Source organism: Cotesia typhae, unplaced genomic scaffold (assembly GCF_013202065.1).
Source record: "Cotesia typhae breed Kobodo isofemale line unplaced genomic scaffold, CoteBio_Ctyphae contig_56, whole genome shotgun sequence".
In the NCBI taxonomy this organism is placed as follows: domain Eukaryota; kingdom Metazoa; phylum Arthropoda; class Insecta; order Hymenoptera; family Braconidae; genus Cotesia; species Cotesia typhae.
In genome coordinates, this window is record NW_027423760.1 from 39,785 (window position 1) to 64,885 (window position 25,101).

At 32.0% G+C, this 25,101-nt stretch overlaps 1 protein-coding gene across 1 annotated transcript; it reads right to left on the reverse strand.

Annotated features, from left to right (window-relative positions):
• Positions 1 to 424: 424 nt before the first annotated feature.
• On the reverse strand, positions 425 to 25,101 carry Nd-b16.6 (NADH dehydrogenase (ubiquinone) B16.6 subunit). The gene is made up of 3 exons (XM_074250349.1): positions 24,882 to 25,101; positions 23,480 to 23,630; positions 425 to 733 (listed from the first exon to the last, which is right to left on the reverse strand). Exons 1-3 carry the CDS (start codon positions 24,979 to 24,981, stop codon positions 526 to 528), a joined length of 459 nt encoding a protein of 152 aa, XP_074106450.1. The 5' UTR covers positions 24,982 to 25,101; the 3' UTR covers positions 425 to 525.

A 25,101-nucleotide genomic window follows, 5' to 3' on the forward strand; every position in this document is an offset into this window, starting at 1 on the left:
ATGTTTCTGAGGAATCTTAAAAAAACTACGAAAAAAAATTTTTTCAAATCAAGTTTTTTTTTAATAACTTTTAAACGGCTCGATCGATCAATTCCAAAAACTAATCAGCTCTTAACATCGAGCTTTTCGAGTTCAAAAACGTAATAAGCGCAATTTTGAGCCCTTAATTACGAAAGTAGTGGGAAGTTGCAGGAATGGCCTTTAGGGTCAACCGATTTCATAAATTTTTCTTTATGGCAATTGAAATGCCATCAAGGTTTGCTCTATTCTAAATCTTCACGCCAGATGTAATCTTGTAGTTTTTTTAAGGTTTGTTTCAAAAGAAAGTCATTTTTTAGGGGTATTTTGTAAGACGTTTTGAAATTTTTCATATCAATGAAATTAGGTACTCAGAAAATAAATACAATAAATAAACACAAGCAAGTCGTTAAACAGATAGACTTTTATTATTTTACTATACATTATACTGCATTACCAAGTTTATTAGTCTAACAAAAAATATGGGTATATTAAATTCAAGTTACATTACATTACTAAAGTTCGAAAAGAGCGTTCACTGTGATCGTTTACTGAAGAGTGAATATTATATTCAGCATAAGATGGTGAAATAAATTTATCTTCTGGTTCATTTTTAAACACTGGCTCTCCAAAATATGTTCCAACTACCCATCCGGGATAATCTGCCATAAGACGAGCTTCTTCATCACGATTCTTTCTTATTTGCTTGAGAAATCTGTAAATTTATATTCTAATTCAAGATAACAATTTGATAATGTTCCTAACTGTTTATTCTAATTGTAAGAATAATTTTCATTTTACAAAACTAATCATGAAATTAAAACGTCTGTTAATTAAAAATTCAAAAATAATGACATCTTTATAGTTTAGAATTTATTTTGTAATGGAAAAATACAAAAGTATATACTAAGCTCGGAGAATCTACTGATTACGATAAATAGGTGAGATATTCAGTTTTGAAGAAAAAAAAAAAGTGATTCGTTAAAATAATTTATCAGTTTGCCATCAGATCGGATTTTTTTTCTGAGAATTTTAATAGCACTCTCTTAACTACGTTAAATGTCGTCAAGCATTCTAAAATCAGTTGATTTGTTTAAAAGTTATGCAGTTTAAATATTCTATTATAACGACATAATAGGTGAAATTTGGAGAGCTTGGCATTTGAAATTAACAGGAAATTGCAGTGATGGCTTGTAGGGTCAATCATCTTACCAAGTTTTTTCTTTCCAAGTCAGAATAAAAAGATCAATAACAGTAACTTTTTGGAAGTAAGATTTAATAGAGAATTATATTTCAAATTTCGTTCTCGAGATCACTAGGTAGTACCGTCTTTGTACGCATATTCACATCACAAAGTTCAACTGTAAAAACAAATATAAAGCGTTTCCCAGGTAACCGACTTATTTATCCTCATTACGTTTTTTGTGGGCTGTAAAGTGAACATCACATTTAAACATCTAATTAATTTAATTATTTTATTTAAAATAATTTATTCAGTTGACTATTTATAAAAAAAAAATTAGTTTTTATCTAATTTAAAAATGAGTAACAAACATCAAGCTTTTAATAACTCTGATTTAGAGTTACTTCAAAAGAAATTGAAACTCTACCAAGAGCTTTTCAATTTAGAAAATAAAAATCAACCATTGGAAGATTTAGTTAAAAATCAACCTGACAATGTTTCTGAGGGTGAATAATTATTTATTATTATTTTATTTTCTATTTGGGCAACCAAAATTAAATTTTTAATTTTGTTGTACCTTTTTTTTTTTTTCGACTGGGTTAGAGTTAAAATACAGAGTTAGAATTTATTTAAAAATTATTTTTACTCTTTGCGTCAAGAGAAATTATTTATTGTTTCTACTTGATAGCTTCTCTTAACCTAGATCTTATGGTCTTGCAGACTCAAGTGATGACGACACTTCTAAAAGTGACATTGACTTGGAACCGGAAATTGATCCTTCCGTAATAATGATCCCAAAGCATCAGTCGGGCTGCAAGATTCAAAGGCTCCTGAAGCTTCTACCCTCAGTGAACCTGTCCTTCAAATGTTGGGTTCTGAAAAAAGATCCTTGAAGGACAAAAGTTTCAATTTTCATCCGGAACTTGTATCATGCTGGAAAGAGATCCTCTCATCAGGCATGAACAAGGAAGATAAGTCGAAAATGGATAACAAATACCCTAACAAAGGTAATTGTCCTCTCGTTGCTCCGACTCTCAACCCGGAGATGCTTCCGTTACTTAATAAGACGTCCAAATCGCGTGATAAATACTTGGCTAATCACCAAGATTTATGTGGAAAAAGTTTAGTTGCTCTTGGCACAGCTATTTGTCAGATCTTCAATGACAAAGAAGAGCCTTTAGATAAACAAGACCTTTTACAACTTCTTTGCGATTCCAGCTCCATGATGTGTGAGCTAATGTTTCAATTGACTAAATCAAGACGTGCTCAATTATACCCTTGTGTAGATGAAAAAGAAAATCTATATTGGAAGATTCACCCACAGACCAATTCTTGTTTGGTGAAAACTTAGCTAAAAAAATCAAGTCTGCTGTCGTAATAGAAAAACTGGTCTTTCTATTAAAAATCAGAATTATAAAAAGGAATTTTCAAAATCGAAAACTTATTTAAACTGGAAGAGCCCGTCTGCTCCACGCTCCAACCAGACGGGCTACAATCGTTCTTTATTCATGAGGAAATCAAATGCCTTCAAGAACAATCATTCGACGAATCGATCCCGCTCAGAGAACCAACCCCCTCTTGTTCTACAAAACCAGACTCAGAACAAAAATTAAAGGTGAGTCCTGTCGCTGGTCGCCTGAAATACTTCATACATGAATGGTCCAAAATCACAGCTGATCCTTTAATCATTGAAACTATTTCTGGATATAAAATTCCATTCGTTTCTGCTCCAACTCAGTCGTCAAAACCTCTTAATAGTCATCTTTCAGTAGAAGATCATGTCCTTATTCAGAAAGAAGTGGATGATCTTTTGACTATGGGGGCTATTCAGGAGTGTTATGAGGAAGATGGCGAATTTTTATCTAGCATTTTCTTGTTCCTAAAAAAATAAAAAAATGAGATTTATTCTTAACCTGAAAAAATTAAATAAATTCATAGAGACTTCTCATTTTAAAATGGAAGATTATCGAACAATTTTAAAACTAATATCTAGAGATTGTTTCATGGCCAATTTTGACCTACAAGATGCTTATTTTATGATTCCAGTACATAATGAATATTGGAAATATTTAAGATTCTTTTTAATAATCATCTCTATGAATTTATTTGTTTACCTTTTGGATTGAGTACAGCCCCATGGATTTTTACAAAAGTTTGTAAACCTATTAGTCATTTAAGAAGCTTACAGTTGTCATCAATAGTTTATCTTGATGATTGGTGGATGGTAGGTGACTCATTTGAATCATGTCAAAAAAATATAAACATTTCAAAAATTTTTAGAGTCATTAGGATTTATAATAAATAAGTCTAAGAGTAATCTCATCCCATCTACATTATGTAAATTTCTAGGTTTTTTATTTGATTCACATCAAATGACAATTGCTCTAACAGACGAAAAGATCCAATATTTATGATTTAATTTTAAAATTTAAAAATCTCTCCTTTTGTACAATTAGAGAGTTTTCTCAATTTGTTGGTAATATTACGGCAGCTTGTCCAGCTGTTAACTATGGTTGGGTTCATTCAAAAGCATTCGAACAACAGCGTTACTTAGCTCTTAATAATTCTAACAATGATTATGATCAAAATATGCCTATTTCTTCTCATTTAATTAAAGAATTCGATTGGTGGTCTAATAATATATTTATATCAAAATGTCCTATTAGAAATTCCAACTTTAAAATAACTATTTACTCGGATGCATCATCAACAGGCTGGGGAGCTTCTTGTCATGGACAAATAGCTTATGGACACTGGAACTCGAGAGAAAAATCCTATCATATTAATTATTTAGAACTTTTAGCATCATTTAACAGTCTAAAAACATTTGCCTCTGACCAACATGATTGTGAGATTCTTTTGAGAATTGATAACTCTACCACCATCGCTTACATTAATAAAATGGGAGGAACTAAGTATAAATATTTGAACGATCTAGCTTTTGATATTTGGTCTTGGTGTGAATTAAGAAATATCTGGATATTTGCTTCCTATATTCCTTCTCAGGATAATATCGATGCAGATAGAGCTTCTCGAATTGAAAATATAGATACCGAGTGGGAATTATCTCCCTATGCATTTAAAAAAATTACTCGACAACTCGGTAGACCAAATATAGATCTTTTCGCTTCAAATATTAACAAAAAATGTAAAAACTACTGTTCTTGGCATCGTGATCCATTAGCAGTATGTATTGGTGCATTTACTATCAATTGGAGTAACTTAAATTTCTTTGCATTTCCTCCCTTCTCTCTAATTCTAAAATTTAAAAACAAATCCAAACAGATCAGGCTTGTGGGATTTTAGTAGTTCCAAATTGGAGTGGTCAGCCATGGTACCCTTTATGGTTATCTTTACTAGAATCAAAACCAATTATTTTCCAACCAGATGCTAATCTTCTTCTTTCTCTTGTAAAACAATTCAACATCCTTTAGCCTCGAAACTATCCCTGATGGCAGCTCGACTATCCAACAGGCATTTCTAAGACAAGGTTTAAGTAATGACTCTGTTAATATTTTGGTGAAATCTATTTCTGCTACAACACTTAAACAATACTCCAAACCAATAAGAGATTGGACATCTTACTGTATATCTGAAAATATTGACATTTTTAACCCAAATGAAGAAAAGGTTGTAGAATATTTAACATCAAAATTTAATAATGGAGTAAAGTATAGTTCTTTAAATACTATCCGCTCTGCTTTATCATTAATATGTGATAAAGATTTAGGAAAAAATTTTTAATATCGAGACTATTGAAAGGTGCTTATAATATTCAACCTGCTAGACCCAAGTATGATAGGATTTATAGTTTAGATCCTGTTCTCGAAAAATTAGAAAGACTAAACCCACTTAATAATCTTAATTTACACCAATTAACAAAAAAATTAGTTGTTTTACTTGCAATAGTTTCTGCACATCGGGTCCAAACGATTTCTTTAATTAAAAGATCTAATATTCATAAAAGAAATGATGGCTATGAAATTGAAATCCCTGATAGGATTAAATCCTCTCGACAGGGTGCATTTCAGCCCCTTCTGGTTATCCCAAAATTTAGTAATATTAACTTATGCGTAGCTTCGACATTACAACATTACCTAACTGTCACATTTACTATTGTAAATAACAATGACTGTATTTTTCTAACAATTAAAAAACCTTATAAAAAAGCATCAAAAGATACAATCAGTAGATGGATAAGATCCTTTTTAACTGAGTGTGAAGTTGGTGAAAACTATACTTCTCACAGTCTTAGACATGCGTCTACTTCAACTGCCTTAAGCAAAGGAGTTGATATAAATATTATTAAAAGTCTTACAGGATGGTCTAATAAATCAAAAGTCTTTGAAAAATTTTATAACAGACCTATAATTAACAATAAGACCACGTTTGCGTCATCAATATTGTCTTAAGATTACTTATTATCTAACCATTTGTTTTACTTAATTTAAAAAAAAAAAAAAATATACCTTTTCACAATTTCAATTTGTTATGATTAATTTAATTGTTCATTATTACTAATAAAAAAAAAAAAATTTTTTTATTTTCTTTTAATTGAACTTTACTGTTCCTTAGTAGTATGGGGCATAACTGGGGAGACACAACAAACCCCCACTCCTCGGCCACTGGCGCCAGACCTTTTCCTCACCCCTCAGCGTTGGGTTCCCCTGAGTGTTGGTGCCGGGTGTCTGGGCCTTTTGATTGACAGTTGTTAATTGACTTGTGGAAAATGTTTTTCTCGAATGTTTACAGAAGTGTTGTCATGGCAGGGGGTAATTAAGATGGTAAGGATAGGTGTATGTTTTTTATGTTTAAAGATGTAGGTCATAAATTAGTCATGGCATGGGAAAAAGATGTAGGATTGCATGATTTTCTATTTATTTTTGAAGATGTGGTTTATTTTTAAAATGAAAACAAGTAAAATATTTCGTTTTTTTTCTTTATTTACCATATTTCTTCTTATTTATAAAAATAGTAGTACAATTAATAATGTTGGTACAATTATTATGAACAATAAAATTAGTAATACAATTAATAATACAATTGGTATATTATGTACTTATATATTAAACATAAAGTCCTAGGTCATCAGACGCAATTTCTGCTTTATTATCAATGAAAGCAAAGAAATCATCCGAGATTTTGAAAACTTCCTGAAGTTCGTTATTTAACACTGCCACGGAATAAAATCCATCGTTTCGTCGCAAAAATGTAATATTATCAAGTACACATGATGCTGAATCTGTGAAGAAGCCATTTGCGTCGTATATATACACACGGTCCACATTTAATGTTTTGCGAATTTTATTCGCTTTTTTAATATGTGCAAGTATAGATTTTTGGGTAAATCGATACCCGTTTGACAGATTCTAACGACTTAGGCTCCATTTTTATGATAGAAAGTGATGATAACGAAGACACCCTAGGAGGTTCTTGTAGGTTGACGTGAGAAACTGTAGTAAGTCTATTTTGGTATGTGTGGGGGTAGAAAACTTGAGATAGAGTGTGGAGAGGCAGAGCTTCTATTTGAGGTCTTTACGTTTTTTCCAAATAAATTTTTTCATCATTCTTGTCGCTAAGCGCATACGCAATGGAGCATTCAAATTTCCCCTGTAATCGACGAGGTAGTCTGAAGTCGAAGCTGAATTATTAGAGTTATTACCTGAAAATTTAGTAAATCTAAATTCAGTTCATTTAGATTCACTTACATCAAGTGAAGTGTCAAATAACGTGAATAATTCAATTGAAGAAAATGAGGATTTAGTGTTTTTACGGGAACATGGAATAGCATTAAGCCCTTCCCAACAAATTGACATGGAAGATTTTGACGAGGATTTGTTTGATGGTAAGTTGAGAAAATATTTATTATTATTTAAAGTTTTACGATTGTATAACTTAATTATGTATTAATACTTTGTTTTTTTTTTTTTTTTCATAATTTTTCATAAGTAGGAATCATTCAGCATGGAGGAGAACGAGTACGACACCATAATATTGAAGAAAATCAAGAGAATTCCGATAATGAAGATCAATTAATAAACGGAGGTGTAGGAAATAATAATATAGATCAACCGTTAATTCAAATTTTTAATGGAGTAGAACGGCTTGAAAGATTTCGGGTAAACACTCATCTGATGGAATTTCGCATACAGCCTGTACCACACGGCGTCAATGCAGTTCAGTGGACTATAAGTGCTTTCCGTGAAGTTTATAATAAAATAATAGAAGCAGGTGGAGCTGGACAAAATCGGTTTTGTTTAAGTTTCCGTTTCGAAGGGTTACAAGGCAATGCAGCGTTTCAAAGTATGCGACCTATTGATGGATATGAGTTTGCGAAATTTTGTTCACTAAATCCCACAATTGTTCAAAGTGCTGGTGGTTTTAATGGAACAGACACTTTTCAAATAAAGTTACACATTGTGGAAGCAGTGGTTGGACAAAAATATTCCGAGGCATGCGACAGAAAATGTCCACCCGGAGTGTTAAAAATGAATAATAATGATAATCTTTGTTTACCTAGAGCTCTTGTTATGGCACTAGCAGGGCAAAGAAAAATAACCGAAAAGGCCTCCATTGGACAATTGTATGAAGAATGGAATCGTATACGTGATTCGCGAAATAAAGGAAACTCTTACCAAAAAGAGAAGGCTTTGAAACTTATCGCAGAGGCTGGAGTGTCAGTACCTGAGAGTGGTTGCGGATTACCAGAAATAAAAAAATTTCAAGCATATTTTATACCAATGAAGATAGCGATCATTGTGTATAAATTGAAAAGCACTCCTTCAACTGCATCAGACGATGTAATTTTCGATGGGTCAAACACCGTTATTGCTCAAAATGGAAACATAATTCACACACTAAGAATTCTTTATTACCCCGAGGAAAATCACTATGAATATATTCAGACAATATTGAGTTTTCAGGCAGCACGACATTATTGTGAACCATGCAGAGTGACGTTCAAAAACCCGTATGATCATAAAAATTGTTCTTACATGTGTAATAAATGTTATGCTAAACCTCCATATGATTCAACACAAGCACATAAATTTTGTAACAATTACAACCGCGTGTTTTATGGACAAATGTGTTTTACTCGACATCTTACACCTGGTTCGTATCAAGGACAGCAAACGGTTTGTGAAAATGAGCAGTTTTGTACAAATTGTAAAATTTTCACTTATCCGAGAAAATCAAAACATGAGTGTGGTAAATCAATGTGTACGATCTGTAATAAATTATGTAAAGATCAGCATCTGTGTTATATTCCGGTAGCCAAACCTTTAGACAATAGTAAAAAGTATACACGATTTGTCTACTATGATTTGGAAACACGTCAGGATGAAGAACTTTATGTGGGCACATCAGTCTATAAACATATTCCTACTTTATGCGTGGCTCAATCAGTATGCGATTTATGTTGTGATAATGACAATTTTAATCCTAATTTATGTGATTGTATTAATTGTGGGTTGAATGAAATTAATTTTCATGGTGTGGATTGTGTTGAGAAATTTGTGAATTACATTTTTGATCTAAGTAAGTTGAAAAACTGTAAAAAAGTGATTTGTATAGCTCACAACGCCAAAGGATTTGACGGTCAATTTATTCTATCGGAAGTTATGACAAGACAATACAAAGATATAGTCGTAATAATAAACGGTACAAGTATAACATTGTTAGAATTAAATAAGAAAAAAATAAAATTTATTGATAGTTTAAACTATATGCCAATGCCACTAGCTGCCCTTCCTAAAGCTTTTGGTTTTGAGGATCAAATAAAGTAAGGTTATTTTCCTCATTTATTTAATACTAGAGAAAATCAAAATTATGTAGGGGCTATACCTGATAAAAAATATTATAGCCCTGACTCAATGAGTAAAAAAGAAAAAAATGAATTTTTACAATGGCATAATGATCAGTTAATTATAAATAAAGTATTTAATTTTAAAGAAGAAATTATTTTTTACTGTCGCTTAGATGTAAGTATTTTACGTATAGCATGTAACAGATTTCGTAAAATTATTTTAAATTGCGGTAATGTATGTCCCTTTTTAGAATGTACCACGATAGCCTCTACCTGTAAGCTGTTTTATAGACGCAACTTTTTAAAAGAACAGCAAATAGGTATTGTGCCACGTTCAGGATACCGCTTAGGGGATAATCAGTCTAGAATTGCTCTTGAATGGTTTACATGGCTTGAAGAAAAAAATAATATTTCAATAGTTCACGCTTTACGAGACAGAGAAATCAAGACACCAAATGGTGTAAAATTGGATGGTTATAGAATTGATAAAAACGGGTAAATTATGCTTATCAATTTCACGGATGTTTTTGGCATGGTTGTCCTAAATGTTTCAAAAATGATCGAGAAAATATTATATATAAAACCGAAAATAAAAAAACAAAAAAGAATAATACTCTCAAGTCAAGATATGAGGCCACACAATTGCAATCTTTAAAAATTAAAGAATGTGGTTATATCTTAACTGAGATTTGGGAATGTGAATTTAATAGAGAAAAAAAAATAATCAGGACTTGCAATTATTTTTAAATAGTTCTAAAGTGATATCAGTTAAATCTTTAAATCCTCGAGATGCTTTTTTTGGCGGGCGTACAGGCAACGTAAAAACATATTACGACGTAAAGAAAAATTCAAAGGGCGAAGATATTGAAAAAATCAGATATGTCAATGTATGTTCGCTGTATCCTTGGGTTTTAAAAACCGGTTGTTTCCCTATCTGTCACCCCAAAGTTTATGTGGCTGATGCATGTGAAAATATAGCACCAAGTAAAAATATAGATAACGTTCAAGGATTAATTAAATGCAGAGTATTACCCCCACGTAATCTATATCATCCAGTTTTACCTGTCAGAGCGCATGGAAAATTATTTTTCCCTTTATGTCAAAGCTGCTGTCAAGATCAAACACAGACTGATTGTCACCATGAAAATATATCTGACCGAGAGTTATGTGGTACATGGGTTGCATGTGAGCTTAGAAAAGCTGTAGAAAACGGGTATGTTATTCGAGAAATTGATGAAATTTGGGAATACCAGGTAGTACAATATAATCCTCAAGATAAAAATAGCGCAGGGTTATTTGAGGGATATATAAATACTTTCTTAAAAATTAAACAACAGGCATCCGGTTGGCCTAGTCAGTGTGTAGATGAGAAATCTAAGCAAGTATATTTAGATAGGTATGAGGAAAGAGAAGGGGTTAAGTTAGAGCAAGAAAAAATTGAAAAAAATCCTGGGTTAAGATCTTTAGCCAAGTTATTTTTAAATTCATTTTGGGGAAAATTCGGCCAGCGGGAGAATATGAAGAAAAAGTCTATAGTTCGAACATGTGAAGAATTATATGACTTAGTTTTTGATCCTGAAATAGAAATAACTGAATTTGTCCCTATTAACAAAGATTCAATCATTGTAAATTGGATAAATAATGTAGATAGTTACACCCCATCAGACAGGGCGAATGTGGTTATTGCAGCATTTACAACAGCGCAGGCAAGATTAAAATTATATTCTTACTTAGATTATCTAGATACTAAAGTTTTATACTATGATACTGACTCTGTGATTTATGTAAGTGACGGTAATAGAGATTTACCAACCGGGGATTTCCTAGGTGATCTCACTGACGAATTAGAAAGCTACGGGGAGGGTAGTTATATTTCGTCATTTGTATCTGGAGGTCCAAAATTTTATACATATGTGGTTAAAAAGCCAGACGATTCTACTGCAGAGTGTTGTAAACTTAAAGGAGTAAAATTAAATGTTGAATCATCAGAATTGATTAATTATAATACCGTACGTTCTCTCGTGGTTGATAACATTGATCCTTTTCATGTTCAATACAAATGTATCCGGCGAGATCAATAGCACCAGGTCTTAACGAACAAGGAAACGAAAATTATCAGAGCTACAGGTCCTAAAAGGCATAGAGTGGGGGTAGCTGATAGCTTTCCTTATGGATACAAACGAGCGAAAAAAGAATAAAAATATAAAGAAAAACATAAAGTCCTAGGTTATCCTGCCCGACTTCTTGTTTATTATTAACTATCCCCACTGGCCATATCTACCTTACCGATTTTCGGTCCTTTTAACTGTGCCATATTTTCCTCCATTTTGCCTCGTCATTGTTTAATACGCTAAGAAAAATTTTTGTATAATTTTAGAAATAAGAAAAATATTTTGTAAATTTTTTAGAAAATAAAAAAAAATTTTGTAAATTTTTTAGAAAATAAAAAAAAATTTTGTAAATTTTTTAGCAATAAGAAAAATATTTTGTAAATTTGTAATTTACAAAATAAATTTACAAAATAAAATTTGATCAAAAATGTAATTCACAAATTTCTCAACACAATCCACACCATGAAAATTAATTTCATTCAACCCACAATTAATACAATCACATAAATTAGGATTAAAATTGTCATTATCACAACATAAATCGCATACTGATTGAGCCACGCATAAAGTAGGAATATGTTTATAGACTGATGTGCCCACATAAAGTTCTTCATCCTGACGTGTTTCCAAATCATAGTAGACAAATCGTGTATACTTTTTACTATTGTCTAAAGGTTTGGCTACCGGAATATAACACAGATGCTGATCTTTACATAATTTATTACAGATCGTACACATTGATTTACCACACTCATGTTTTGATTTTCTCGGATAAGTGAAAATTTTACAATTTGTACAAAACTGCTCATTTTCACAAACCGTTTGCTGTCCTTGATACGAACCAGGTGTAAGATGTCGAGTAAAACACATTTGTCCATAAAACACGCGGTTGTAATTGTTACAAAATTTATGTGCTTGTGTTGAATCATATGGAGGTTTAGCATAACATTTATTACACATGTAAGAACAATTTTTATGATCATACGGGTTTTTGAACGTCACTCTGCATGGTTCACAATAATGTCGTGCTGCCTGAAAACTCAATATTGTCTGAATATATTCATAGTGATTTTCCTCGGGGTAATAAAGAATTCTTAGTGTGTGAATTATGTTTCCATTTTGAGCAATAACGGTGTTTGACCCATCGAAAATTACATCGTCTGATGCAGTTGAAGGAGTGCTTTTCAATTTATACACAATGATCGCTATCTTCATTGGTATAAAATATGCTTGAAATTTTTTATTTCTGGTAATCCGCAACCACTCTCAGGTACTGACACTCCAGCCTCTGCGATAAGTTTCAAAGCCTTCTCTTTTTGGTAAGAGTTTCCTTTATTTCGCGAATCACGTATACGATTCCATTCTTCATACAATTGTCCAATGGAGGCCTTTTCGGTTATTTTTCTTTGCCCTGCTAGTGCCATAACAAGAGCTCTAGGTAAACAAAGATTATCATTATTATTCATTTTTAACACTCCGGGTGGACATTTTCTGTCGCATGCCTCGGAATATTTTTGTCCAACCACTGCTTCCACAATGTGTAACTTTATTTGAAAAGTGTCTGTTCCATTAAAACCACCAGCACTTTGAACAATTGTGGGATTTAGTGAACAAAATTTCGCAAACTCATATCCATCAATAGGTCGCATACTTTGAAACGCTGCATTGCCTTGTAACCCTTCGAAACGGAAACTTAAACAAAACCGATTTTGTCCAGCTCCACCTGCTTCTATTATTTTATTATAAACTTCACGGAAAGCACTTATAGTCCACTGAACTGCATTGACGCCGTGTGGTACAGGCTGTATGCGAAATTCCATCAGATGAGTGTTTACCCGAAATCTTTCAAGCCGTTCTACTCCATTAAAAATTTGAATTAACGGTTGATCTATATTATTATTTCCTACACCTCCGTTTATTAATTGATCTTCATTATCGGAATTCTCTTGATTTTCTTCAATATTATGGTGTCGTACTCGTTCTCCTCCATGCTGAATGATTCCTACTTATGAAAAATTATGAAAAAAAAAAAACAAAGTATTAATACATAATTAAGTTATACAATCGTAAAACTTTAAATAATAATAAATATTTTCTCAACTTACCATCAAACAAATCCTCGTCAAAATCTTCCATGTCAATTTGTTGGGAAGGGCTTAATGCTATTCCATGTTCCCGTAAAAACACTAAATCCTCATTTTCTTCAATTGAATTATTCACGTTATTTGACACTTCACTTGATGTAAGTGAATCTAAATGAACTGAATTTAGATTTACTAAATTTTCAGGTAATAACTCTAATAATTCAGCTTCGACTTCAGACTACCTCGTCGATTACAGGGGAAATTTGAATGCTCCATTGCGTATGCGCTTAGCGACAAGAATGATGAAAAAATTTATTTGGAAAAAACGTAAAGACCTCAAATAGAAGCTCTGCCTCTCCACACTCTATCTCAAGTTTTCTACCCCCACACATACCAAAATAGACTTACTACAGTTTCTCACGTCAACCTACAAGAACCTCCTAGGGTGTCTTCGTTATCATCACTTTCTATCATAAAAATGGAGCCTAAGTCGTTAGAATCTGTCAAACGGGTATCGATTTACCCAAAATCTATACTTGCACATATTAAAAAAGCGAATAAAATTCGCAAAACATTAAATGTGGACCGTGTGTATATATACGACGCAAATGGCTTCTTCACAGATTCAGCATCATGTGTACTTGATAATATTACATTTTTGCGACGAAACGATGGATTTTATTCCGTGGCAGTGTTAAATAACGAACTTCAGGAAGTTTTCAAAATCTCGGATGATTTCTTTGCTTTCATTGATAATAAAGCAGAAATTGCGTCTGATGACCTAGGACTTTATGTTTAATATATAAGTACATAATATACCAATTGTATTATTAATTGTATTACTAATTTTATTGTTCATAATAATTGTACCAACATTATTAATTGTACTACTATTTTTATAAATAAGAAGAAATATGGTAAATAAAGAAAAAAACGAAATATTTTACTTGTTTTCATTTTAAAAATAAACCACATCTTCAAAAATAAATAGAAAATCATGCAATCCTACATCTTTTTCCCATGCCATGACTAATTTATGACCTACATCTTTAAACATAAAAACATACACCTATCCTTACCATCTTAATTACCCCTGCCATGACAACACTTCTGTAAACATTCGAGAAAAACATTTTCCACAAGTCAATTAACAACTGTCAATCAAAAGGCCCAGACACCCGGCACCAACACTCAGGGGAACCCAACGCTGAGGGGTGAGGAAAAGGTCTGGCGCCAGTGGCCGAGGAGTGGGGGTTTGTTGTGTCTCCCCAGTTATGCCCCATACTACTAAGGAACAGTAAAGTTCAATTAAAAGAAAATAAAAAAATTTTTTTTTTTTTTTATTAGTAATAATGAACAATTAAATTAATCATAACAAATTGAAATTGTGAAAAGGTATATTTTTTTTTTTTTTTTTAAATTAAGTAAAACAAATGGTTAGATAATAAGTAATCTTAAGACAATATTGATGACGCAAACGTGGTCTTATTGTTAATTATAGGTCTGTTATAAAATTTTTCAAAGACTTTTGATTTATTAGACCATCCTGTAAGACTTTTAATAATATTTATATCAACTCCTTTGCTTAAGGCAGTTGAAGTAGACGCATGTCTAAGACTGTGAGAAGTATAGTTTTCACCAACTTCACACTCAGTTAAAAAGGATCTTATCCATCTACTGATTGTATCTTTTGATGCTTTTTTATAAGGTTTTTTAATTGTTAGAAAAATACAGTCATTGTTATTTACAATAGTAAATGTGACAGTTAGGTAATGTTGTAATGTCGAAGCTACGCATAAGTTAATATTACTAAATTTTGGGATAACCAGAAGGGGCTGAAATGCACCCTGTCGAGAGGATTTAATCCTATCAGGGATTTCAATTTCATAGCCATCATTTCTTTTATGAATATTAGATCTTTTAATTAAAGAAATCGTTTGGACCCGATGTGCAGAAACTATTGCAAGTAAAACAACTAATTTTTTTGTTAATTGGTGTAAATTAAGATTATTAAGTGGGTTTAGTCTTTCTAATTTTTCGAGAACAGGATCTAAACTATAAATCCTATCATACTTGGGTCTAGCAGGTTGAATATTATAAGCACCTTTCAATAGTCTCGATATTAAAAAATTTTTTCCTAAATCTTTATCACATATTAATGATAAAGCAGAGCGGATAGTATTTAAAGAACTATACTTTACTCCATTATTAAATTTTGATGTTAAATATTCTACAACCTTTTCTTCATTTGGGTTAAAAATGTCAATATTTTCAGATATACAGTAAGATGTCCAATCTCTTATTGGTTTGGAGTATTGTTTAAGTGTTGTAGCAGAAATAGATTTCACCAAAATATTAACAGAGTCATTACTTAAACCTTGTCTTAGAAATGCCTGTTGGATAGTCGAGCTGCCATCAGGGATAGTTTCGAGGCTAAAGGATGTTGAATTGTTTTACAAGGAGAAAGAAGAAGATTAGCATCTGGTTGGAAAATAATTGGTTTTGATTCTAGTAAAGATAACCATAAAGGGTACCATGGCTGACCACTCCAATTTGGAACTACTAAAATCCCACAAGCCTGATCTGTTTGGATTTGTTTTTAAATTTTTAGAATTAGAGAGAAGGGAGGAAATGCAAAGAAATTTAAGTTACTCCAATTGATAGTAAATGCACCAATACATACTGCTAATGGATCACGATGCCAAGAACAGTAGTTTTTACATTTTTTGTTAATATTTGAAGCGAAAAGATCTATATTTGGTCTACCGAGTTGTCGAGTAATTTTTTTAAATGCATAGGGAGATAATTCCCACTCGGTATCTATATTTTCAATTCGAGAAGCTCTATCTGCATCGATATTATCCTGAGAAGGAATATAGGAAGCAAATATCCAGATATTTCTTAATTCACACCAAGACCAAATATCAAAAGCTAGATCGTTCAAATATTTATACTTAGTTCCTCCCATTTTATTAATGTAAGCGATGGTGGTAGAGTTATCAATTCTCAAAAGAATCTCACAATCATGTTGGTCAGAGGCAAATGTTTTTAGACTGTTAAATGATGCTAAAAGTTCTAAATAATTAATATGATAGGATTTTTCTCTCGAGTTCCAGTGTCCATAAGCTATTTGTCCATGACAAGAAGCTCCCCAGCCTGTTGATGATGCATCCGAGTAAATAGTTATTTTAAAGTTGGAATTTCTAATAGGACATTTTGATATAAATATATTATTAGACCACCAATCGAATTCTTTAATTAAATGAGAAGAAATAGGCATATTTTGATCATAATCATTGTTAGAATTATTAAGAGCTAAGTAACGCTGTTGTTCGAATGCTTTTGAATGAACCCAACCATAGTTAACAGCTGGACAAGCTGCCGTAATATTACCAACAAATTGAGAAAACTCTCTAATTGTACAAAAGGAGAGATTTTTAAATTTTAAAATTAAATCATAAATATTGGATCTTTTCGTCTGTTAGAGCAATTGTCATTTGATGTGAATCAAATAAAAAACCTAGAAATTTACATAATGTAGATGGGATGAGATTACTCTTAGACTTATTTATTATAAATCCTAATGACTCTAAAAAATTTTTTGAAATGTTTATATTTTTTTGACATGATTCAAATGAGTCACCTACCATCCACCAATCATCAAGATAAACTATTGATGACAACTGTAAGCTTCTTAAATGACTAATAGGTTTACAAACTTTTGTAAAAATCCATGGGGCTGTACTCAATCCAAAAGGTAAACAAATAAATTCATAGAGATGATTATTAAAAAAGAATCTTAAATATTTCCAATATTCATTATGTACTGGAATCATAAAATAAGCATCTTGTAGGTCAAAATTGGCCATGAAACAATCTCTAGATATTAGTTTTAAAATTGTTCGATAATCTTCCATTTTAAAATGAGAAGTCTCTATGAATTTATTTAATTTTTTCAGGTTAAGAATAAATCTCATTTTTTTATTTTTTTTAGGAACAAGAAAAATGCTAGATAAAAATTCGCCATCTTCCTCATAACACTCCTGAATAGCCCCCATAGTCAAAAGATCATCCCCTTCTTTCTGAATAAGGACATGATCTTCTACTGAAAGATGACTATTAAGAGGTTTTGACGACTGAGTTGGAGCAGAAACGAATGGAATTTTATATCCAGAAATAGTTTCAATGATTAAAGGATCAGCTGTGATTTTGGACCATTCATGTATGAAGTATTTCAGGCGACCAGCGACAGGACTCACCTTTAATTTTTGTTCTGAGTCTGGTTTTGTAGAACAAGAGGGGGTTGGTTCTCTGAGCGGGATCGATTCGTCGAATGATTGTTCTTGAAGGCATTTGATTTCCTCATGAATAAAGAACGATTGTAGCCCGTCTGGTTGGAGCGTGGAGCAGACGGGCTCTTCCAGTTTAAATAAGTTTTCGATTTTGAAAATTCCTTTTTATAATTCTGATTTTTAATAGAAAGACCAGTTTTTTCTATTACGACAGCAGACTTGATTTTTTTAGCTAAGTTTTCACCAAACAAGAATTGGTCTGTGGGTGAATCTTCCAATATAGATTTTCTTTTTTCATCTACACAAGGGTATAATTGAGCACGTCTTGATTTAGTCAATTGAAACATTAGCTCACACATCATGGAGCTGGAATCGCAAAGAAGTTGTAAAAGGTCTTGTTTATCTAAAGGCTCTTCTTTGTCATTGAAGATCTGACAAATAGCTGTGCCAAGAGCAACTAAACTTTTTCCACATAAATCTTGGTGATTAGCCAAGTATTTATCACGCGATTTGGACGTCTTATTAAGTAACGGAAGCATCTCCGGGTTGAGAGTCGGAGCAACGAGAGGACAATTACCTTTGTTAGGGTATTTGTTATCCATTTTCGACTTATCTTCCTTGTTCATGCCTGATGAGAGGATCTCTTTCCAGCATGATACAAGTTCCGGATGAAAATTGAAACTTTTGTCCTTCAAGGATCTTTTTTCAGAACCCAACATTTGAAGGACAGGTTCACTGAGGGTAGAAGCTTCAGGAGCCTTTGAATCTTGCAGCCCGACTGATGCTTTGGGATCATTATTACGGGAAGGATCAATTTCCGGTTCCAAGTCAATGTCACTTTTAGAAGTGTCGTCATCACTTGAGTCTGCAAGACCATAAGATCTAGGTTAAGAGAAGCTATCAAGTAGAAACAATAAATAATTTCTCTTGACGCAAAGAGTAAAAATAATTTTTAAATAAATTCTAACTCTGTATTTTAACTCTAACCCAGTCGAAAAAAAAAAAAGGTACAACAAAATTAAAAATTTAATTTTGGTTGCCCAAATAGAAAATAAAATAATAATAAATAATTATTCACCCTCAGAAACATTGTCAGGTTGATTTTTAACTAAATCTTCCAATGGTTGATTTTTATTTTCTAAATTGAAAAGCTCTTGGTAGAGTTTCAATTTCTTTTGAAGTAACTCTAAATCAGAGTTATTAAAAGCTTGATGTTTGTTACTCATTTTTAAATTAGATAAAAACTAATTTTTTTTTTATAAATAGTCAACTGAATAAATTATTTTAAATAAAATAATTAAATTAATTAGATGTTTAAATGTGATGTTCACTTTACAGCCCACAAAAAACGTAATGAGGATAAATAAGTCGGTTACCTGGGAAACGCTTTATATTTGTTTTTACAGTTGAACTTTGTGATGTGAATATGCGTACAAAGACGGTACTACCTAGTGATCTCGAGAACGAAATCATCAATATAATTATAATCGAGCTTCGGTCGTCTTCGGCGACCTCGCTCGATTACATAATTAATTGTGTAAATAATTTAAATGTATCTTATTTGGAACCCTAGCGGCTTAGGTGCCTCCGCCCAAACTCCGAGTAAACTCTGCTGTAACTCGGGATATAGATGGAATTTACACAGTGTTTTAGTGGTAGCGACGCGGAGTTTTGTGTGCAGAAACGACGTAGTACTGCCGGTTTTCTCAAGGAGTACTATCGGTGTTCTTACGGAGTATCCGAGTTTTTCCGGTGTTCTTTATATATATATATATATATATATATATATATATATATATATATATATATATATATATATATATATATATATAAATTCTTAATAATTTTCGTCAACGTAATTTTAACTAAACATTCTTGGACAATATCCACGCTAATAGTTGTCTAACAACTAATCCTCAATAAAAAGTAACGAATTAAATTATCTAACTATTTCCTAATATTAATAATTACAAATTAAATAAATCTTTAAATTGTTATCAATTAAATAATCAAATTAAATAAATAAAATAAAATAGAAGAGGAGAAGTAAACCGAGTAATAGGTAGACCACAGTCCACTTCTAGCCCACAGAGTAATTTCCGATACCTTGATGGATAAAACGACGATCTCACTCACTGCTTGAGGATGAAGTCCTAGTTGTTGTTGGCTTCCTTCGTCTCGTATCAACTCCGGGGATCGGTCCCTCTTGATCTTCCGTGACACTCCGTCTGGCGGTTACACCACTTCTCCCCGTTTGCACTGCACGGCTCACCTACACTAGTCACAAAAATTAAGGGATATAAAAAAAATTCCAAATTTTTTGGTGATTTTCAGCGAGCTGTAACTCCGAGGAAAATGATCGCACAGAAAAAAAAAAAAAAAAGCAAATTGTAGCTCCAAGTGTCTAGTTTTTAGATATGACCATGAAAATTTTTGTCATCGTCAGGTCTGGAGAAATCCTAAGAAAACTACTGAAAAAAATTTTTCGAAATTTTTTTCGTTTTAAAAAAGGTCTACGGGCTTCAAAAAAATTTTTCGATTGTTTCGTTTGAAAGCTCTTTAGTAAATTTAATACCCTTTAATTTGACGTAATCAAAAAGCCTGTACGATAATTTGCCGCGGAGTTATCGTCAATCAAAGCAAAAAGTTTTTTTGACTTTGGAAATCAATAACTCTGGAAATAATGACCGTATAGGAAATCGAAGGAGGGTTTTGAAAACTACACAATATTCTCTATAAGAGAACGTAAACCGCTTTTGAAGAAAAAATTTTTTTGAATTGAAAACTCGGACTGAAAAAAGACAAAAATTCGCAAAATTAAGGATATTTGGATAACTTGGTATAACTTTGGATAAAATGGATGAACGAAGGATATCGTTGGTAATTTTTTAACTTCAAAGTGTCCCCTAAAATCCCTAAGAAATTCAAAGCGCTGCGATTTTTTGTTCATAGTGCCCAGAAGCTTCAAATTCTGTGTTTTCGCAAAAATCACCATTATGAGCAATTTTGTGATTTTTATTCATTTTTCCATTGAAAAAATTTTTTTCAAAATTCTTTATTTTTCGATCAAAGAGATTGATTTTTCAAGAAATTTGAAAAAAAAAAAAAAATTTTCAATTTTTTCGAAAATTTTTTTCGAAATTTTTTTTATCAAAAATTTTTTTTTTTAATTTTTTTTTTTATCGTCTTCAGAATGCATCACTATTGTCAAAAAAAATTAACTCAATTTTTTCAATGCGCACACGCATGGGGGCAAGACGGTTCATTTTGATGCAGGATAATGCTCGTCCTCACACTGCAGTTCGTACGCGAACTTTTCTCCGCGCCAACAACGTAACAACGCTTAATCATCCAGCGATGAGTCCTGATTTGAACCCAATTGAGCATGTTTGGGACATGCTTGGGCGTCGATTGCGGCGAGACTATCCGCAACTGCACAATCTTCATCAGTTGACTCAAGCGTTGTTACGTTGTTGGCAAGGAATTTCGCAACGTGATATTCGACGATCGTGTGGGCATGCGCAGTAGGGTTTCGACGAGCTTCTCGAATGATAGCTCGATCATCACGCTCGGTAGTGATTCGTAGTCTACCTTGACCCGGACGACGATTGTAACTTTGAGTCGCGTTAAATCGGGCATAGGCCCGACTGATAACGGACTGGCTCACGCCCATGGAAGCTGCTACTTCCACCTGACTGTAGCCCTCTTGAAGGAGGGTAACAATGCGAGCCACATCTGTGGCAGCTAAATGTCGACGAGGCATATCAAAAGGTGCTTATCAAAGAAAAGCTTACATAAAATTCACGTAAGGAATTTAGGCTAAAAAGAAAACGTAAAATTCAAGTTTTGTGTGAGGAAAAGCCCAACTCCGCGGGGGTATATCAATTTGTTTTTATTGAATTTTTAAAATGAGATTTAAAACTAAGGCAGTTGTAGCGGACAGAAAAAATTGAGTTAATTTTTTTGACAATAGTGATGCATTCTGAAGACGATAAAAAAAAAAATTAAAAAAAAATTTTTGATAAAAAAATTTCGAAAAAATTTTCGAAAAAATTGAAAATTTTTTTTTTTTTTTTTCAAATTTCTTGAAAAATCAATCTCTTTGATCGAAAAATAAAGAATTTTGAAAAAAATTTTTTTCAATGGAAAAATGAATAAAAATCACAAAATTGCTCATAATGGTGATTTTTGCGAAAACACAGAATTTGAAGCTTCTGGGCACTATGAACAAAAAATCGCAGCGCTTTGAATTTCTTAGGGATTTTAGGGGACACTTTGAAGTTAAAAATTACCAACGATATCCTTCGTTCATCCATTTTATCCAAAGTTATACCAAGTTATCCAAATATCCTTAATTATGCGAATTTTTGTCTTTTTTCAGTCCGAGTTTTCAATTCAAAAAAATTTTTTCTTCAAAAGCGGTTTACGTTCTCTTATAGAGAATATTGTGTAGTTTTCAAAACCCTCCTTCGATTTCCTATACGGTCATTATTTCCAGAGTTATTGATTTCCAAAGTCAAAAAAACTTTTTTGCTTTGATTGACGATAACTCCGCGGCAAATTATCGTACAGGCTTTTTGATTACGTCAAATTAAAGGGTATTAAATTTACTAAAAGAGCTTTCAAACGAAACAATCGAAAAATTTTTTTGAAGCCCGTAGACCTTTTTAAGACGAAAAAATTTCGAAAAATTTTTTTCAGTAGTTTTCTTAGGACTTCTCCAGACCTGACGATGACAAAACATTTTCATGGTCATATCTAAAAACTAGACACTTGGAGCTACAATTTGCTTTTTTTTTTTTTCTGTGCGATCATTTTCCTCGGAGTTACAGCTCGCTGAAAATCACCAAAAAATTTGGAATTTTTTTTATATCCCTTAATTTTTGTGACTAGTGTATAATAACCCAAAACTACCCCCTCCCACTCTCTCTTTAGGCTTGAAGATTGAGACGTGCCAGTGCTACGTTGAACAATTATCGATATCCGGTGACTTATTGATTCAGGGTATTTTACGCTGTTACAACTTGTTAATGTTGTTTAATGAAAAAAAATTGCTGATTATTACTGGATTCGAAGATAGTTTCTTATGCTTGGAAGTCCGAAACGTTAGTCACTAGTCCAAGTCATGTACATGGATGCTTTGAGCTTATTCATTTTAATTAGATTCTGTTGATGTCGATTATAATTGAAAGTTGAGATAAATTATTTATTATTTTAAAAATAACTTCACTATTTATTTTATAAGAAAAAGAAAGAATGTATTTATAAATTATTTTAAGATTTTCTATGTCTTTGAAAAGCTTATGAAATCGAAACTCCATGAGAACTTCGTGGAAAAAATGCATTAACTCGGTAAATACTCTGAGAAAACTTCGTTAAAAAAACTCGATGAGAACACCGACGAAACTTCGGTTAAATTGTGCGATAACACCAAAGAAACTCGATAAAAACTCTACTAGAACACCGGCAATACTCTGTGCATACTCTGCGAGAACACCAGTAATACTCCGTGAATACTTCACGAAAGCACCAGCATACTCCGTGAATACTCCGCAGATACTCCGTGAGAACACCGACAATATTTCGTGAATGCTCCGTAAGAACACTTGCAATACTCTAAAGATACCTCAATAAAACACCATCGGAATCTTCGGTCGCAGCTGCACACAATACTCCGTATTTCCTCCTCTAAAACACTGCCTAAACTCCATCGATACCTCGAGATAACTCTATAAAGAAATATACTCCGTAGAAACTCCGTGGTTCATCGGAGTTTTCACCGGGTCATCAAAACCACTAGGGAGAAAAAAAATAAGGCGAAGGTAGAGCACTACTTCAACTATTTCGGGTTATAGGGCGTGCAATTTCGATCTCAAGTATTAATATTTCATAAATCATCTATTAAATATTATATAACTGTAATTTGAATTATTTGTTCAGCATATAAGCTTTAGCTATTTCATAGTGATTATTAGTATACTTACTCTCGATCTCTTTCTGCAAGGAGCATAGGCATAACAGCCAATTTAGCACTTCTGAGTTCAACTTGATCTCTCCGTGCATACCTATAATTGAAAAAATATCCAATACCGCCAATGATAGTTGTTGCGATTGTTAATCCTGATGCGACAGCAGCTATAAAAAGTATATGTTATGTTAATGCACATTTTATTTAATAATTGTCAGATACATTAAATATAAGTCTGTTAATTTCTAAAGTTTATGATGTCTAATAGTAAATAAAATTTATCAGACTAATTAGTTAGACGAATGATTAGCTCAGCAAAATTATATAGTCAATTTATTTAGCTTATTCTCTTTATTTTTGACCATATTTAACCGACTAAATTCCACATCCCTATGATGTTGACAAATTTATTTTTATCTTTATCTCAGAGTTTCATGGAGATTTCTAAAATTTACTATTAATAGATAGATATTCGAAAAAATAAATTTGAATATCAGTTCGCTGATTGCAGAAATTAGGAAATTTACAAAATTACATCCATACACACTAGTCACAAAAATTAAGGAATATAAAAAAAATTCGAAATTTTTGGTGATTTTCAACGAGCTGTAACTCCGAGAAAAATTTTTTAAAATAAGCTTAAAAATAACATCGGTTTTGTTTAATTATAAATACAGCTTACTTTGTTACTGTTTTTTTTTTGTTCATGACTACTAACAATTCAACTCGATAATATTGAAATTATATTGATAATTTTTCACCTTAGAAAAATCGCATTGCAAAAGACTTGCGTCAAGTTTTTGTTTTTTTACTGATATTTTTTTTTTTTTTTTTTTTTTTTTGAGAAAATTAAATTCTACGAAAACAAACTTATTGATGGGATATATACTGAAAATATTGAACTTTTGTTTCCAATTTCGTTGCATTGTATACACAAATAATTACGTTAGTAGTAACCTATGCTTTCAACGGAATTAGAAAAAAATTACATAACAATTAAAAAAAATGATGAAATATAAGTAAACTAATAGAAAGAAACTAAGCAGCAAGATTTGATCAAACAAATCAATGCATTTATAATGTCGTGATACGTAATAAAAATGAAGATAGAATTAAAAGGATAAATTTAATTGATTTCGAAATCTATGGATTAATTCGTATGTTATTATGGATTAAAATTCACTAATTACCAAAAAATTATTGCAGATTATGCCATCAAAACTGAAATGAACCTGTCTGAATATTTTGATTGAATGTACTTTTTTTATCATCTCAATAGAAAGAATATATTTTCAGACATATTATTAATAATACGCATTCGAAGATAGCTTAAGTCAATTTTTATTGTTAGTGACTCATATTTTTATTATGGTTATTTCGATCAATACATTGAAGAAAAAAAAAGGAAATATTCTTACGAGTTAAAATTCTCCGAAGGGCGACTCGTGAGGTTTGAATAGGGTTGTATCCTCCTTTTGGTGGTAAATCTTGAGTGTAGAAATTTTTGGTTGTTGTCATTTTTATTAAGCTATAACAACTTTATTTAAGCAAAGAAAAAAAATAATTTATCATAAAATTTTGAAGAAAAAACAGATTACTCAAGGTTGGACTGTACTATGTAAATACAGTTTCCAAACG

Coding starts and splice junctions, on each gene's coding strand:
- Nd-b16.6 (XM_074250349.1), bottom strand. CDS start 24,981: ATGACAACAACCAAAAATTTCTACACTCAAGATTTACCACCAAAAGGA. Junction 23,631..24,881: donor CCTTCGGAGAATTTTAACTC/GTAAGAATATTT, acceptor TACTTTTTATAG/CTGCTGTCGCATCAGGATTA. Junction 734..23,479: donor CTTGCAGAAAGAGATCGAGA/GTAAGTATACTA, acceptor ATAAATTTACAG/ATTTCTCAAGCAAATAAGAA.